The sequence below is a fragment of the Pteropus vampyrus genome, unplaced genomic scaffold (genome assembly GCF_000151845.1).
Source record: "Pteropus vampyrus isolate Shadow unplaced genomic scaffold, Pvam_2.0 Scaffold109, whole genome shotgun sequence".
Taxonomy (NCBI): domain Eukaryota; kingdom Metazoa; phylum Chordata; class Mammalia; order Chiroptera; family Pteropodidae; genus Pteropus; species Pteropus vampyrus.
Window position 1 is genome coordinate 3,000,674 of NW_011888890.1, and position 17,260 is coordinate 3,017,933.

Genomic DNA, 17,260 nt, shown 5'->3' on the forward strand with positions numbered 1-17,260 from the left:
CTCCAAACTTACAACCAAATCTGCGAAGGTTGTGAATTTACCTCTTCTTACTGACATTCCCCTCAAAGCCTTTTGGATATATAAGTTCATCTCATTATAGAATCAATCTTTAACTCCTGTATTTGTTTTAATGCAGTTTCTAGTTGACTTAGAAGGAGAGAAAGGCTGCTAATTTAAAAAATACCATTTCTACCAACATTAGGGGTTGGATAAAATTTTAAAGTACACTCCACAATGCTGGTTTACGACAACAAATACCACCAGTCAACAGTTAGAAATGGGAAAAATTCCAGAGGGAAGAAATGTTTCAACTCATCCCAACACCTTAACCAGAAAGAGAAAAACAGCATCTCTAAATACAGACCCACTTGCAATAAGCTATCAGTGATATCACGATAATGCAGCACTTTCTGAAAACCCTTAAAAAATAACAACATAAAGGAATAACCTGGTGTCAGGATTATTCCAATTTAGTTATTTTACAACTTCTGCGAATAGTTTTAGTGTGGGGATGAGAATGTCTGTTTACTTATTTAATCAGGCAAGCAAAAAGGTTTTTACTGGTCTTTGATATAAAACTTTTATTTATGCATTTGATCAATGTTTATTTGTAAGACCTTAATACAATAACAGATGTCAGCTACATTATCTGTTTTTGATTATAAACTCCTAAAGGGCACAGACCCTGTCTATACAGCTCACTTTTTATAGGATGCAAACAGTACCATACCCAAAAAGGCACTTAAAAATGTTTTTATGATAACAGTGATTTCAAGGGGACTTGGTCTGCTTCTATGTTCCATCAAACTCCACTGGCATGTAGTGAACATTAAAGAGTAACACTTTTATATTCTTAGGTAATTTCATTCTTCAGATGTTGGCAATGGCACTTCTCTTTTGAAACAGGAATTACTTAGATGGGACTGTTTGCACTTCTAAATGTTCAAAAACTAGCTTTTGTCCAATGCCTAAATTCTATACTGACACTAAAAGATAAAAGAAAAAAAGCCACATCCAAACATTCCATTTCTTAGCATCAAGTTTATTAGCACACTTCCTGCACCAGGCAAAGGATCTACTGTTTTGGTGGGGAAACCTGCTAAGACCACTACTTTGGTACCTAAAAACGTAGCCATTCTTTATTTATGTCCACTCGGATCATACAGAACAAAGGACACACTGAGTTAAATAATTTTCTATGACAAGAAGAAATTTAGAACACAGCTTTCCTTTATGGACTCTAAAGGAATAAAAACCAGTAAACAATATCTTAAAGGCTCTGACACATCATAAATGAAGAATACTTTATAACTATTTAATTTTGGGTAAGTCTTTTAAAATTTCTGGGCCTCGGTTTCCAAATCTGACAATGAAGACATTGGATTATATTTCCAAGTTTAAATTTTAAAACCATAACAACAACAACAACAACAACAACAAAAACTCATCTAAAGAGAATTCTAATGGAATTTCACGAATTGAGATTCCATTATCTACCCAAACAAAAGATTTTTTTTCTTTCTTCTACAGGTGGAGGTAAGAGATTATGTGTTCTCAGTGTAAATATTCATTTTGACTAACTCCAACAAAATTTTCAAATAGAACATCACCATTATGTAAATATATAAAAAATATGGATTTCTATGTAATGAGATATATATGATACACTCCCACACAAACACATAATTCTCTCTATTAAAGCCAAGAATTAAAGTACTTGCTATTTTCCTAACTTTCCTTTCTCCTTATATAAAGCTTCTATGAAACCACTATGACTTAGGAACTTACACAAAGTAAAAATAAGCATCTTATACAACATTTCTTATATTAATACTGACAGTTCTCAACATGAACAGCTTATGTTAAATTGGTATTCTGAAATCTAAATAACATTCTCTTATAGAAACAGTGGTATTGAGAGAGAATGCAAAATGTAGTTAAATTCTTAAGCCATTCAACTAAGGTTTGTTTAATCCATAATGTACCTGAAATGTAGAACTCAAGATACAGAAATCCAATAATTTAATGCTACTAAAGCAGAGAGTAACATCGACAACAGCATAGGAACAAAGAAGGTCCTGAAAATATGTAGAGGCGTTCAGTCCACACTCCATCAAAATTTTAAAATATGGAAAAATATCTTAAGTTCACGAAACTACTTTTTATCTGTATTTGCTGAGATACTTGCAAAAGAAAACTGCAAGCAACCACTGAGTGTACTAACATTTTTGTGTTTTGAGAAACAAATAAATGTACTACAGAATGCAGTGATTTCTTCCAAATAAAGAAAGAATAACATAGGTATCCTGTTCACAATCTTCTGTGTTCACCTTGGATTCCTTATTCTTGGGGGGAAATTATACTATTGTTTAAAGATAAACAATATTTAAATACTCAAGATTTGTAAAATTTTCAGGGGACAAACTTTTATCTGCTTAGCCAACAAAAGCTAGGTATTGTTATTTTATAAATGTATAATAACAATAATGCATCATTATTAGCTATGTGCTAGGCACAGTAACTTTTACTCACACATTATACCCTTTGATCCCTCCAACAATGACAAGAAGACCTGAAGAAACTCAAGTCTTCCTATTCCACTTTATTAATTAAAATGAAATCCAAAGATCAAAATACACAAAAGTGATATCCTAACTACTGGTTACTCTATTAGACTTCATACAAGTTTAAAGTCAGAAAACTCAAGTGCTGCCATCTGAATGTCTTCCACCTACATCAGGGTAAGAAGGAAGATGGTAACTTGGAGCCAGGATTTCTAGCTTTCATCAATAACGATTCCATTCATGAGCCCAGGGAAATGGATAATTCAGTGAGCACAGTGAATTCCTTTAAAAAAAACTAATCAAGGTTCATTCACATTCCTTGGAAAAATCCACAAATGGTCACACAAGTTTATGTAAAAATGTATCATAAATTTTATAAGTTTACAATGTAAGTAACTGTGGATATTAATCTTTTAACTAGTAACAGGAAATATAAGACTAAGACTGTAAATGGAAACAACTGCAGTTCATGTCTATGGAGGATGGAGAATAAAAACAGGTTGTAAAGAAAGTCAAATACAAAAAGATTTTTAAAAGTAAGAATAAAGGAAAGGAAAAGAGAAAAGGGAGAAGGCAAAGAAAAAGAAGGAAAAAAGGAGATACAGAACATGGAAAGGAGAAGGGCTATGAGGTGGAAAGGGGACTGACCCAGCAAAGTGGGACCAGAGCTTTGCAGTAAAATGGCTCTCGTCCAAGGCCCTGGACCATCGCTTCTACCTGACGGGGATTATCTCTCCCAGTTTTTAAAAAATGCTTTCCATACCTAAACAGTCTCATTTTATTTTTCAAATTCCCATGTTTATTTTTAAATAAAAGTTCAAGTTTGAAAACTCTGCTTATGTGTAAAAGGAATTACTTATTTTAGAAATGTACCTTGGAACCTACACGCCATTGCTCAGTGTAGTGCTCAAAACCTCAGAGATGTCCCGACATTCCAAACCTGACAGTCTTTCCTTTGTAAAGAAATTAGGGCTGCCTTTTTCCATAGTGCCTGAAAATTACATTTGAAATCCGTCTTCACTGATTGTTTCAAGCCTTAAAAATGTTCGTTTGCTCGAGGAGTAATCTATCTAGTTGTTTTTATTCTCGAGAAAACACCACAGATGTGTCTTAAGTGTCAGAAATCCTCAAAAGGACATCCAAAGTTGGTCAGCAGAGAGAAACTGTCCTTTAGCCTACATATGTACAGAAAGCAATGGTACCAAATATTGTACTCAAAGCCAAATTCTATAGAAGGGTGAGCTGTACTTCAATTCGGCCTGGCTCAGCAGGCTTAGAATCTCACTCGCCCACCCCTTTTGATCTGACAGTTTGCTTCTTTCTACTCATCCACCTAACCATCCTCTCCGTGCTCCAATAAACCACTGGCCCTTACTATAATCCCTCAATACCATAAGAATGCTTTTATATAAAAATTCATTAAATAATATACCACTTTCAATATATTGATCCTACAAACTGTAACTCTGTGAAGTGGTTCAACACGATGTCATCACTACACAGCAACTTGTTTCATTTACAGTATCTGTTTCACTTCTACTCATGAGCTAATATAATTCAATTTTTTTTAACTGCACACAGGCTGCTAGACACATGTGCATGGCAAATGGAATCTGAACTTAGCTTAACAGCCTCATTTATTCCTGATGGTTTAAATTATTTCATCACAATTAATGACACCCCCTCAGCTTCCTGTGCAGTGCTGCCAGATGTTCAGAGACCACAAAGCCACTCTCTTCTTTGACGGCTGGTGACAAGTCGTCCTCTGAAGGACGTTCCCTAGGTACGCGGGCCGGATGACACCTCCATCGCTTAGCACCTCTCTGCCTCCCAGAGTAACCATGTTGAGGAAAAATCAGGAAGGCATGAGAAACCAGCAAATGCATTAACGAGAGCAAATTACGTGAAGTGATCTAAACTCAGAGGAACTTGGCTTCTGCCACAGGAGTTCCCAACCTTGTTGTTTTATGAAAGAACTCTTCGCCTCCACCTTCCCAGCTACTGGCATCCACTGAGGTGCCTAGCATGGCATCAGTCCTTGGGGAATGTCAAAGGACAAAAAAACAAACAAACAAACAAACAAACTTCACCACAGGGTCCTTTCTGATTTTGGTTAATTTTGTTTTGTTTTGGGGTTGCTGGATAAACTCATCACATTCATCTTGATCATTATCATGTTTTTGAGAGTGAACAACTGAACAGTTTATCACTGTCTATATCTTCTACAACTTTTCTCTATCCTATTCGATAGACGCTTCAAAAAGGAAATTGTTTACCACAAGTTGCCAAAATGCTGTCTAACAGTTTTACCCTTTTCTCTTTTTTAAGCTTTACTGAAGCATAATATAGTTGGATATACAAAAAGTGGCACACATTTCACATATACATTTTGATGAGTCTGATTTACCTCTTTCTTAGGCTTAGTAGGATTTATTCTTTTCAGGGGCTGTTGGATTTTTGGTTTTGTTCTTGTTAGGTTTTATTGTTTTAATTTTTTTTTCAGGAACATGCTGAAAAACAGCGACTTTATACTTTTCCTCTTTCGATTCTAATGTGGGCAAGGCCATTTACTTCTTTCCTTAACAACGACAAAAATTCTTCTCCTCAGTATAGAAATTCAGAAATAGTATCTTATATTTGTCATTTGAATTTCACACAAAAAAATAAATCTGCATAATCACAGGTAGCTAAGAGGGTTTCAGAAATAGTAATAAACACACTAGCACTTTTACAATGAGAATCCAATACTATAGCTCTAATTTGGAAAACATTTCCATCAACTAGAGAACATGTGGCAGACATTTTATGGATTATTTTTTAAATGCTAAAAAAAAATAAATAAAAACGCTGATCTTATTCAGGGAATAAGGGACCTTTTCGTTTGCCAAAAAGTGTAATAGAAAAACTGAAAGGCCACCTGTGTCAGCCCACCCTATAGTATGAACATAAGCTCTACGAGCATTTTAGAAAATATTTTTAAATTGAGATGAGAAAAAAAAACCAGTATCAATACAGATTCCAAGCAGATGCAAAAGGCTTCTGTGCATGGTACTGATTATGTGTGTGGCCTATACAGGCTAATTTCAGATGCCTCCAAAACTCAGTATACTTTTTCTTTTATGAGCGAATTGGGATAAAACTAGAACCATGTCCATTTCAGCTTTGACAATGGACACAAATACAAAATAAGCTAATCGAGCCAAACAAGTTGAATTTTCCCCCTCACAGAGGCTTTCTTAATATTAAATGACTACTGAATTTTACCAGACAAGCTACACTTAATATTTTGACAGTTGTTTATTAAAATTACTTTCTTAGGAAGTCCTATGAAACCAACAGTCTAGTTTTTTTTTTTTTTTTTTAATCAGAATTGAGAGATCGGAGAGAAGTTGTGTTGATGGCATACTTGCAGCAAGCAGACAACAATAGGAAACTCTTAGCACTCCCAGAGTTGCATCAAATTTTCCATGGACTGAAACTAAAATGAAATAGTTCAATTACTGAGAGGTAGATAAGTAAAATAAACAACTAATTTCATACAGTGAAGTTGGGATAGAGTCATATGGACCTCATTCTGTTGTCTCCAAATACTTTATCGAAGGGGGAAGAAGGAGCTGAATAAACTTTAAACTCTCATGTAGGGATGTATTGCTTGTGTGTCCCTGGCAGATGTGGAAAGGAGATGAAATGGGCAAGGGAGAATCAAATATCCCATCGCTGCAGGTTTGCTGAGGGAAAGAGCACTGCAAAGATCTCACATCTGGCAATCATTTGTCAATAGCTGGAAAGAGAACTGCAGGAAACTTTCTGGCTCTTGGAGAAGATGAAAAGACAAAAACCATGTGTCTCACATGCACACACATGCACACACACACACACACACACTCTGCACTGGCACACTGACTACTACACTTATTCTCCACCCCTCTTTACCCCCACTAAATTTAATGATCTTCAGATATACTCTACTCCATGGTCAAAAACATGCAGTCACTTGACTTGTTAAAGCTGCAGTGTATGTACATTTTTCAAATAAACCCCAGGGCTGATGTTAGAAAATCAAAATCAGTCAAGCATAGACCGCCTGGTACTTTGGGCAGGAATCCTTGTGGTTTAGTCAATAAACAGAATCTGAATGAAAGACACCACAGTAACTAGACAGTAACGTTTTGAACAGTTCTTAACCTGAAGGGGGGTTGGGGAAGGCGGGTGCACTAGTGACCATGGACCTAAGGCTACCAGTCCACTTAGATCATTCACTTTACCTGTGGCATGACTGTGTTTAGCACAAGGTCATCTGCTATTTCTAACACATGCTTAAAAAAGAAAAAAAAAAGAGTGAACTTATATTTGAAGGATTTTGTGAATGAATTTGGGGAGGAAATGGATGTTTTTTAAGAAATAATTATACCTATTTAATAGGGTGGGAAGGGGAAACCTCAGATTCTGTTTAGTCCATACCGGTAATAACAATATAAAAAATTTGCTAGCTTCATTATGAATTCATGAAAATGACGGTTTGCCCCAGGAGGTTTATCATGCAATAAAAAGTTTTCAAGACATCCCACACAAAATTAATTAACTTCTCCAAAATCATAGGAATTTAAATCTGTTCATGGTGATCGATAGACTTCAATGGGCAGCTTTTGGTTCACCCTTATGCTACATTTAACTAACTAGCAGCAGCCGTCAAGCTTGTCCCTGTGATTCCATAAGTGAATGCTGCAGGTTGTTTAATAACCTGGCAAATTCACAGTAGCTTGTCAAATTATTACAGGAACAGTGTCATCACTAAACAAGCCTGATCACGGTTAATTACAATGCAGACTAGAGAGCAGCCACAATTGTTCATTAATTACAGGAAGCACCTCATTTAAATTTTATGGAAATTTACACTTGCACCCCGGTATGTCTGGAAAAAAAAAAGTGATCCTTCACGCATTCACAGAAGAAAGGAGTCTGTGGTTTATGAAACATCATAGTAAATTGTGTCTAATCTGGTACTGAAATATTGGTTCATTATTTACTCTAATTTTCTAGGCACTTTGGTGGTGAAAAATACGAAGTCAAACCCCACATCTTGAATTCTAAACCAAGTAAGGAAAGGTGTGGGGCTAACAGTAACAACTTAATATATGATGAGGCACAGTTAGACTAAAAAAGTAACTTTTCTCTGATTAAAAGTAAAATATTTAACAGCAATTAAGGGAATCTAAACTAGAATAACCATTTTCTATAAAATAATTATATAAGAACACACATTTTTTTGCTACTATACATCAATTAACCTACCCAGCTAAAAGGACACAGTTTCATAACTACTTCAAAAACCACTGAGGAAAATGGACAGTTAGACATTGAATCAAAATCTCGATTTCTAGCTACTTTTCTAAATCAAACATATGAACACAAAAAAAGAGCAGACACCCTTGTAAAAGTTAAGTCAGGTACAGACTTCAAGGATTACAGTCATTCAAAACCAAAGATATATTCATAAAAGAATGTCAGGGACCCTGGGATTATTAAAAAATAACGCTGCTAAGCTATCTGAAATTTAAGGGATAAAAGAAAAGGGTTAAAAGAAAGCAGGTTAAGAACAGGAAGGTGCTCCACCAGTCATGAGAACTCATATGAACCAAATATAAAAGACCAAATATGAGTGTTGTGTGTCTGAATGGTGCCAAAGAGGTGATTCTCAGAATCGAGAGGCCAAACAGCAAATCCTCCGGTGGTTTTAACGCCTGGCCCTGGGGAAAAGCCTGAGATCCAAGCGGAAAAAGTAAATGACCCTGATGACTCTGGCAAGTCCTATAGTAAGTTCCCTGGAAGAGCTGTACTAAAAAATAAGAGATGGCTCATTCTGTAAGTGGAGGAGGCGGGGGGACCATAATATATTCCAGGTAAGAATGAAAGAACTGGTAAGCTAAAAACTACTCCACGAATTGTTAGCTGATCAAGCGTCAAGTTTATTAGGATTGACATAACATGGATATGTACTAGATATTATTAAAATGTGTGGAAGCCATATTTAGGAAGGAAGAAGCAAAAGAGAAAAAAAAAAATGGCTCAGGTGGGTCCCAGTTAATAATACCAATTCACCACAGTTGACTATCTTTTGACAGATTTAACCGTTCCACTCAGTCCGCCAAAACGGTGTTGCAGAAGAAATCCAATAAAATGAGCACTTTCATTTTTTTGTCCAGGAGCTTAGTCTTCTTTGCAAGGCCCACAATGAACTGTCAACTCCACAATCTGTTTAACTCCCTACAACCAGAATTTCACTTAAACTTGTAAATATACATTTTCCCCTCAGTATGTCATAATAATATGCTCCATTGGTCTCTTTCAGTTTTATTTCATGCACTCACATCTGCAAAACCCATTGCTCTTTGCGCCATAACTCAAAGTTCAAAAACAAATTATCCAACAGCCACCCATGACAGACCATTCCAGGTGATATGTTTGAAGACCAACACTTGTCCTACCCAAAGAGGTCAAGGATCAGACTACTCTCCACAAAAAGTCTTCCATCACTGTGCATTTATGTGTCACACACAAGCTGTTAGCTTTCTAAAACTAGGAAATACATGATCATGTCTCATATGTGTCACACCTGCTTTTCTGTTCTATCATAGTCATACACCACCCAGACAGTACCAGCTTGTGGCACTGAAGAGCTCAGGTGGTCTTCCCCAGTCCAAGAGCAGGTGTGCAAGAGCTGGTGTATACTTCAGTACCATAAAAACTGAAACCTCCTCCTGCCACCACTTCCACCTTCACTCCCACTGTAAAGAAGTCAATTTTTAAAACTATTCTTTTTTCTCATGTGGGGTGTCTAAATCAGTAAAAATGTTTTTAAATGGAGCTCACTATGTTCAACCCATAAGTCTGAAAATTTTAGAAAATGATGCCAAATGGAGGTCCTAAAAAATACTATGAGTTTGCTCTTGCTAGGGGATGACATCCATGTTGAAACTTCAGCCTGTATCTTTGCATTGCTGGCACACACATTTCTTAAACATTAAAAGGTACGTGGAAGTGGAGACATCCCTTTGGCCAAGATGTCATATTTATATTTTTAATTTGCAATATACCAAACCACTTTGAATGCCTCAAGATCACAGAAAATGAACTGAATTCCAAGTCAATACTTTCACAAAAAAAGAAACTTAATATTCCACCAGAGGACATATTTCCAAAATCAACAAAGAAGGAAGACACTTATCATTAAGTCCTATTTTTCTAATACAGTGCCTAGTTGAATGGCTTCCATTCTCACATGATTACAATGATTTAAAAGGATGAGAGCTAGTATTTCCAGAGTGCCAGGCCCTGTGCTAACTGCTATATGTATATACATTAGAACATTTAATCCTCATAATCACCTTGTGAGGTAGATCTCCATTTTACAGATGAGAAAGCTAAAGCTCAGTTAGGTAGAGTGACTTGCCAAAGGTCTCACAGAAGCCTGTGTCGACCTGGGCAGCCAGCCTTCAGAAACACTGTTCTCACCCACTACAGTATATACTATTTCTCAAATGAATAAATGAATGATCTCAGTTACAGACAACTTATTCTCAAAAGGTCTTTTTGCTGAACATATGCTACATTGGTCCCTCTTTTACACTTGTCTTAACAGTTGTCTATCTCCTGATGGGCACTGATATATCTATATGGCCTTTAGGAACCACTGTGTCTGTCACACCACCCCCAACTGATAAAACAGTAAGACTCCAACCTGGACTTCCAGCCTCTGGTCTGGCTCCTCCAGGTTTGGGCAAAAGTCTGCACCCAGCACTCTGCCAGCACATGCCACTGGAACCTGAGGGAATACGGCCGAGTTAGATAGATGCTGGGTGTGGAGGTTGCTGAGAACTGCACACAAACACATCTGTCCCAGGCAGAAGCAGGGACATATCAACTGCAGTTCTGAAACAGGCCATCGTGGCTTTACAGGCTTTTGATGTGGTCAAATATATTAAATATCAAATATTCAAGTTTATTAACTACCAAGAAGGTAAATTCCCAAAAGAAAAGATCCACATAAATTTTATTCCCTCTTGTATCCACAGCATGTAGCACACAGAAGGTACTTAAATATCTGTAGATCAAAGGAGGAGAGGAGGGAAATGAGGGAAGGGGAAAAGAAAGAGAATAGCTTCTTCGCATTTGGTGATTTTTTTTTTCTTTTAATTTTCTTATGTGGGGATTAAGAAAATTGAATTCTATAATTCCTAAAGTTCCTCTGCACTCTTAAAATACCTATTCAAATTTATTTTTCCTGTTTCTGGGCTAGCACAGACAGACTTTACTTATCAGCATTTATTATTTATTTACTTACTATCTTTAAATTACATTTAAGAGGTTTATTTTGTTTGTTCTAATAATTAAAATGATAACAATAAAACAGCTATAACTTAACGTTTCTCTGTATCCAGAATTCTACATTGAAAGCCACTAAGACTTCGTTTTGTTTTTTTTTTTAAGATAAGGAAAACGGATTTAGATTTGATCTAAACCTGTTTTTAACCTTTTCTAAAATTTCTCTAAATCACTACTCAATATTTCCAAACACATAATAACTTCATTAATCACATGTCTATCTATATGTATAGGAATCTCAATCCATCAATCAGCTTCACCTCACCTGTGTTCTTTCTCTATCAAAGCCCTCATTTGCTGTTTTGTTTTGTTTTATTTTTTTTAACTCGAATTAGGATCATCTGTGCCAATCAATTTTCTTTATTCAGAGATCAGTTTTCAGCCAAGTGTGCTGCCTTAGAAGATATTTCCCTGTTTCTTTGACCCACAAATCAGTTCACTTCTCCAAAGTTAAACAAGTTTCAATAAGCTTCACTTTGCAAGTTCACTAGTAAATATCACTAATTTTTTTTAAAAAGCACTCATTCAACCCTTCAAATATTTTTAGGTTCAACCCTTCTATTCTTTTCAAGTTTTTCATTCTTCCTGCCTATGTCCATAAAGTGAAATAGAATAGCATCTGTCTTTGAAAATAACACTCTTTACCCACAAATTTCACCAGTGAAGCCCAAGAGGGAAAGGAAAGGGAGGTCACATTTACTGAGCACTTGCAAGGAGCCGGTCACCACATGGGCACTTTGCATACAGAAGTAACCCGTTTTTCTCCTTTCAACAATCTTCATGGGATATGAGCATCTGCATTTTAAAAATGAAAAAATCGAGCCTTTAGAGTAGGTAAATAACTCACGTGCTAGAAAGTTACGAAGCCCAAACTTAAAAAATGAGAAAGCAAAGAAAGACTGAGAATGTATTTCAAAGAAGTTAATGAAAAACATGTCACAGTTGCGCTTAGTGGCATCTAGTGGAGGAGCATTTGTTGATGTTTCATATGAAAGAAATTACAAAGAAGACAATTAAAGGAAACAGAAAAAGTGTTACCAGAAACTAAGATCTACTACTTGCTCTTTGCTCTAGGACAACATAAGCAATATAAAATGAATTTATCCTCTAACTTGAGGAGTGAGAAAGAAATGGGGTATGGAAAAGAGTAGACACTGTGCATTTGTATTGTGTCACATGCAAAATAATGCTGATTCCACCCCTCAGTTGACATACGGAGGGGCACTAATGAGTCATGCAACAGTAATTCTCCCTAGGGTGCAATAGAAGAACTGGAAAAATTTCATCTTAGAATATTCCATATCAAAACGAAAGCCCCCAAAAGAGCTTCTTATAAAACCTCAATAAATGTGACTACTTAACTGAATAAAGCAGATTCCATGAACCATAATGTATACAATGCAAATTAAATGTAAACAATACTTTATTTCATGTACACACAAAACAAACTCCTACTTACCTCAATATTATTTGACCGTGTCACAAATACTAACTTTCTACTTCCTTTTTACCCTCACAGAATGCATTTTATAAACACTCTCAACAGGAAAAGAGAAAGTTAAACAAGTACAATTATACTCAATTACAACCTCAAGACACTTACAAAGACAGTTTCTGAGAGAAAACAAAAAGTTCTGTGAATAAGTTGGAAAGAAACTGTGCCAGGCTACTAGATTATTTAAACAATCCAAATCACAAAAAGGAACTAGTAGGGAATTGGGTAGCACTCTCATAGTTAGAATCCTAGAATTTCTGAGCAGAAAAAAAATCCATAAGGATCCATAAAAACGAACTCTCATATTTTAAAGATGAGGAAATTGAGATTAAAACCAAAACTACATAGTTTCACTGATCGGTTCACCATCCAACAATGTCATTAATTATCAGATAGAGAAAATTTTTTTGAGGGAAGAACAAGTGATATCTGTTTCCTAATTTATCAAAATGTACCAAGGAAAATAGAAAGGATATAAAAGTTGATAATCTAATTAGTTATAATTTGGCACACCTAGATAATTAGGCCCTTTAATTTAGAAGCCTCAGTTGTTAACTATGCAGCTATAAAGTGATCCAAAAAAATGACAGAAACAGCAGACATAAATTGTCTAACTCCTTATTATTAGACCATTTTAAATTATGATAATAAAATATGGCATACACCCAACAATTATTCTAACTGGAATATAAAATTTAAGTTGATTTCAGGAATTCCAATTTATTTGCTTTCCTTCATGCTAGTGTTCAGTGTCTGTTTAAATGCCATGCTTTAAAACTAAGTTCCACAATGATTTTTGCAAAATATCCACAGTGATTTTTATCTCTGAAAAGAAGACTAAAGTAACTTTTCTTTTTGCCATTGTATATTTTGCTTTTAAAGTTAACAAAAACATTTACGTTAAAAAGAAAGAAAAATACTAAACTGATCAGCTAATGTTTCTAAACATTCTGCCACAGGTTTCATTATGGGATGGTAATTGTCTAGCACTCATCTAAATTTCATTCTGCTGGTGCTATAACAGGAAATAAGAGGCCTTGAAAGGGACCCTTCAGAATCCCCAGGGTAAGCAGAAGCTGAGTACATATCTACTCTCCTGTACATACCTCAAAGGAATCATGGTGTGTGAGAGAGCTATTTACAACTTACTTTGTGTATAATCAGCAGAAACAAAAGATATGACAACAAGCATAGAGGCCTCTCTCTCTGTCTCCTCTCAGGAGAATTCAGCAAGGGAGGGCCAGTGGGCATTCGCTTCAGTGTCAAAAGGGCTTCCAGAAAACACATTTTCTGTGGGGCAGGGAGGAAATATGGCAAGCTTCCTACACACACACACACACACACACACACACACACACACACACACACACGCGCGCTCTTTGTTTACTGAGATCACACATAAAGAATGTTAGGGACCAGACTTCTGAAAAGAAGACAGAAAAAGCCCCGCATTGTAAATAGAAGCACCCGCTCAAAATATTTGAAGCAGAATGGGGGTAACAAGGTGGGTGTAATGAAGGGAACAAAGGAAGAGAGAAAGGAGAGACAAGATAACTTGGGAAAATAAATATGTTAACAAGACAAGGGCTTATAGAACCTGGGATGCTTCATACAGAACTAGGGTCCATTTGAAATATAATTTTATTTTTAAACATTAAACATTCAGGTAGGCACTTGCCTGATAGGCACCATAAAAGTCACAGCCTAAATAAACAAACTGATTTCCATGTCCGCTCAAGCCTCTTTGGTTAGGCTGGCCACAAGCCCAGATCAGTTCTTAAGTGCATGTGTTTTGGTGGCTTCAGTCTAGTAGTGAAGAGATGGGGGAAACTATCTGAACCCAAGAACTTGAAAAAGTATGAATAGACAAAACTGGTTTTCAAAAACAGAGAGAGGGTGAGAAAAAAACCCCAAGAATACCATCAGAGGACTCAGGGACATGGCTGGGTTCAACCTCTGTCACATTCCAAGCTAAAGAAAAGCAGAACTTCAAGCCTAATTTCAGTGGTTAAACAATGCCAAACAGCAAAAGGAAAAATTACTCAGATAACACAAAGAATTCAGGAAGACCATTAAGTGAAATGGGTTTGACAATAAGCTAGCCAGAAGCCTATGTGACACGGAGCAGAGAAGGAAATAAATTAGTTGCCCAGCACTGTAACGATGAGAATGTATGCTAAATACACTGCTGCAAAATAAACACAAAAACTGAAAAACAAGATGAGCTGAGTTGCTGGATGTGCAGTTAACTTATATTCCTAATTTTTTTTCAGGCTACGATTTAACTAAAAGACAACATTCCAAGCCTAAACTTTCTCAGCCATGAAACCCCAGGCTAAGACTCAGAAGGATCAACTATTTAGAACCTAAAACTTAAGAATAAAAACACCATTTAATGATCATTGCTACCAGTGAGTCAAAACAGTATTTATCTATTTTTCAACATTTAATGGCCAGAATGATGCTCATTCTGACAGAGGCCTTAGATGAGGCAGGGCTGGCTATATCAACAGGAACACAATAATGATAAGAGATATGTTATAGGAGAAAACTGAGGAGGACAGCAGACAGGCCCCTCTGGAGTCATTTCACAACAATGAACTATAGGATCAGAGAAAAGATAAAGGAAAAGGGTCAAGCACATGATTCTGCTCCTCAACAGGTTGACACAAAAGATAATTGGGGGAGGAGGGAACAATGTCCTCACAGGAGCCAGGAACTGTTTAATTGAGGTTCACTCTCTTTCACAGCCACAAATAACAACAAAAATACCTTGTTTTTATACCGTGAAATGTGGGATAAAAGGTAGAAATCTCCCTTCCCGAGTGACACTCTGAAGAACCTAATGGACCATGCATAATGCTAAAATTACATAGAATCTTCTTTCCAGAGCTCTCAAAGGGCTTTACACATTTTATTAATTCCTATATCAGACAAATAAGTGGGGGGTGTGATTTCCATTGCACTCTTTTTATTTTTAAACAAGAAAACTGAGAACTATCATTACGGTCTTCCCCCATATCTGATAAATGGGACAGAACCAAAATTAGTACAAAGTTCTTTCAACTACCAGGCTAATATTTTTTACTAGAAAAGCTTCCTACCATTCAACAGAGTTCATTTGTTTCTCCAAATCTTGTTTTACATGGGTTTTAGCACTGAAGAAAATGAGAATAAAGTTATTTGTACCTGTGCCATGGATAGACTTCATAGTAAGGAAAAAAAGTACATAGATTATTTTCATTGGTTTGCAATCATTCTTATAATTCAGTATTTTGGAAAATAAACACTCTAGGTTTTTGTTTATTAGCATATACATTGCCTAATCTGACAACTGACATTAAGTAAAATTAAGTATGCTTATACAGGCATAGGTTAACTTTCTGTCCTCAAGGCTCAGTGCCAACTATCCTAAAGGAGGTAATATTTAAAGATCACCAGCTTTGGAGTCAGACCTCTGTTTAAATCCTAGCTGCAGTACCTTATAAAGTTAGTCAGTTAATTACCAATACAGAGCCTTGTTTCCTGCATCTGTAAAGTGGGAATAATTATATTTACTGTGTAAGGTTGGCAAGGTTAAAGGAGATGACACGTCTAAGCATGCAGTAGGTATACAGTATAGGTAATTGATACTTTCCCAGATACCACCGCCCCACACCTCCTCACCCTCCCCCCCACACCTCCTCACCCTCCCCCCCACACCACACACACAGAGCACACCACTCTCATTTAGAGCTGAGAAGTTTGAGATGGTGAGGGAAGGAAATTTGGGGGGAAGAAGCAAGCCTCAATTGTCAAAGGAATATTATAAGCAATTAGGGAAACTAAAAAATATACCTATTTAATTAGTCTCAATTAGGGGCCAGCTCAATCAACTTTTAGAAGGCTTCCTAGAACGTTGTGTTGAGAAACACTGTAAAGGACGTACCTAGGCTCTGAAAGATAAACCATTAAAGTGTTCACTGGAGGAGAGCATGAGAGATGTCCCATTCCACTCTCTGCCACTCCTGCCCCAGCCAAGCCCTTCACAATTAAAACATAAGGCAATTTGCTGACTTCTCCTTCATGCTAGTGGCTTGATCTACGAATTAAAAATAAGGAGCATCCAGAGAACATGGGTGAATAAAATCTGGGGAAACCTTACCCTTTGGAAAACAATACAAAAAACAGCAAACTGATAGACAAAAACAATAGTCCAGGTCAGTGGTTCAAGCTATACTACTCAGCCAAGGAACACTAAGTATCAGCATCATCTGGGAAGATATTTGAAATGGAGTTTGCAAGCCCCACCTGAGACTTATTGTGACAAAACGGCTGGACGTGGAGCCCAGTCATTTGTTAATAGTAATCAGGTGTTTCTGAGAATCACTAGCCTAAATAAACTAGAAAATCCAAAGCAAAACGGTAAGGCAAAAGATCTCTAGACGATAGCTGAGTTTTAGAAAAGATACGCCTAACAAAAACCAAAGGAAGAAGGAAGAAGCATACACCAGGACACAAGATCCAGGATCTCCCAAAATCTCACTCTGTGAGGAGAAGAGGAAATATCAGAGAAGGAGACCCTTAAGGGAGAAAGCCAAAGTGAGCAAACCACTTAAGGAGCAGCAGTGTGGCCAATGGCACAATATGCCACAAACATTACAAGGAAATAATATGGGGACAGATGTTAACTTAAGAATTTAAACTAAAAGTACTTTGAAATAATCCAAGTCACCTTTAACTCCTCCACTCAGCTTCTCTCTGGTTTTCCACCGCAATCAAGAATGAGGATGAATTTAACTATCTCTAATGAGGAGAAAGAGGCTACTTTCAAGTAATG

General features: G+C 36.5%; 1 protein-coding gene across 31 annotated transcripts in view; it reads right to left on the reverse strand.

Moving 5' to 3' along the window:
* Positions 1-17,260, reverse strand: part of BNC2 (basonuclin 2) — a 399,821-nt gene that overhangs the window by 228,630 nt on the left and 153,931 nt on the right. For 17 of the 31 annotated variants that reach the window (XM_011365316.2, XM_023533699.1, XM_011365310.2 and 14 more), the window contains one exon: positions 10,303-10,386. The exons of the other annotated variants lie outside the window; for them this stretch is intronic. In XM_011365316.2, the coding sequence (XP_011363618.1) occupies positions 10,303-10,386 (84 nt within the window). The remainder of the gene's footprint in view (positions 1-10,302; positions 10,387-17,260) is intronic. 31 annotated transcript variants of the gene reach the window in all.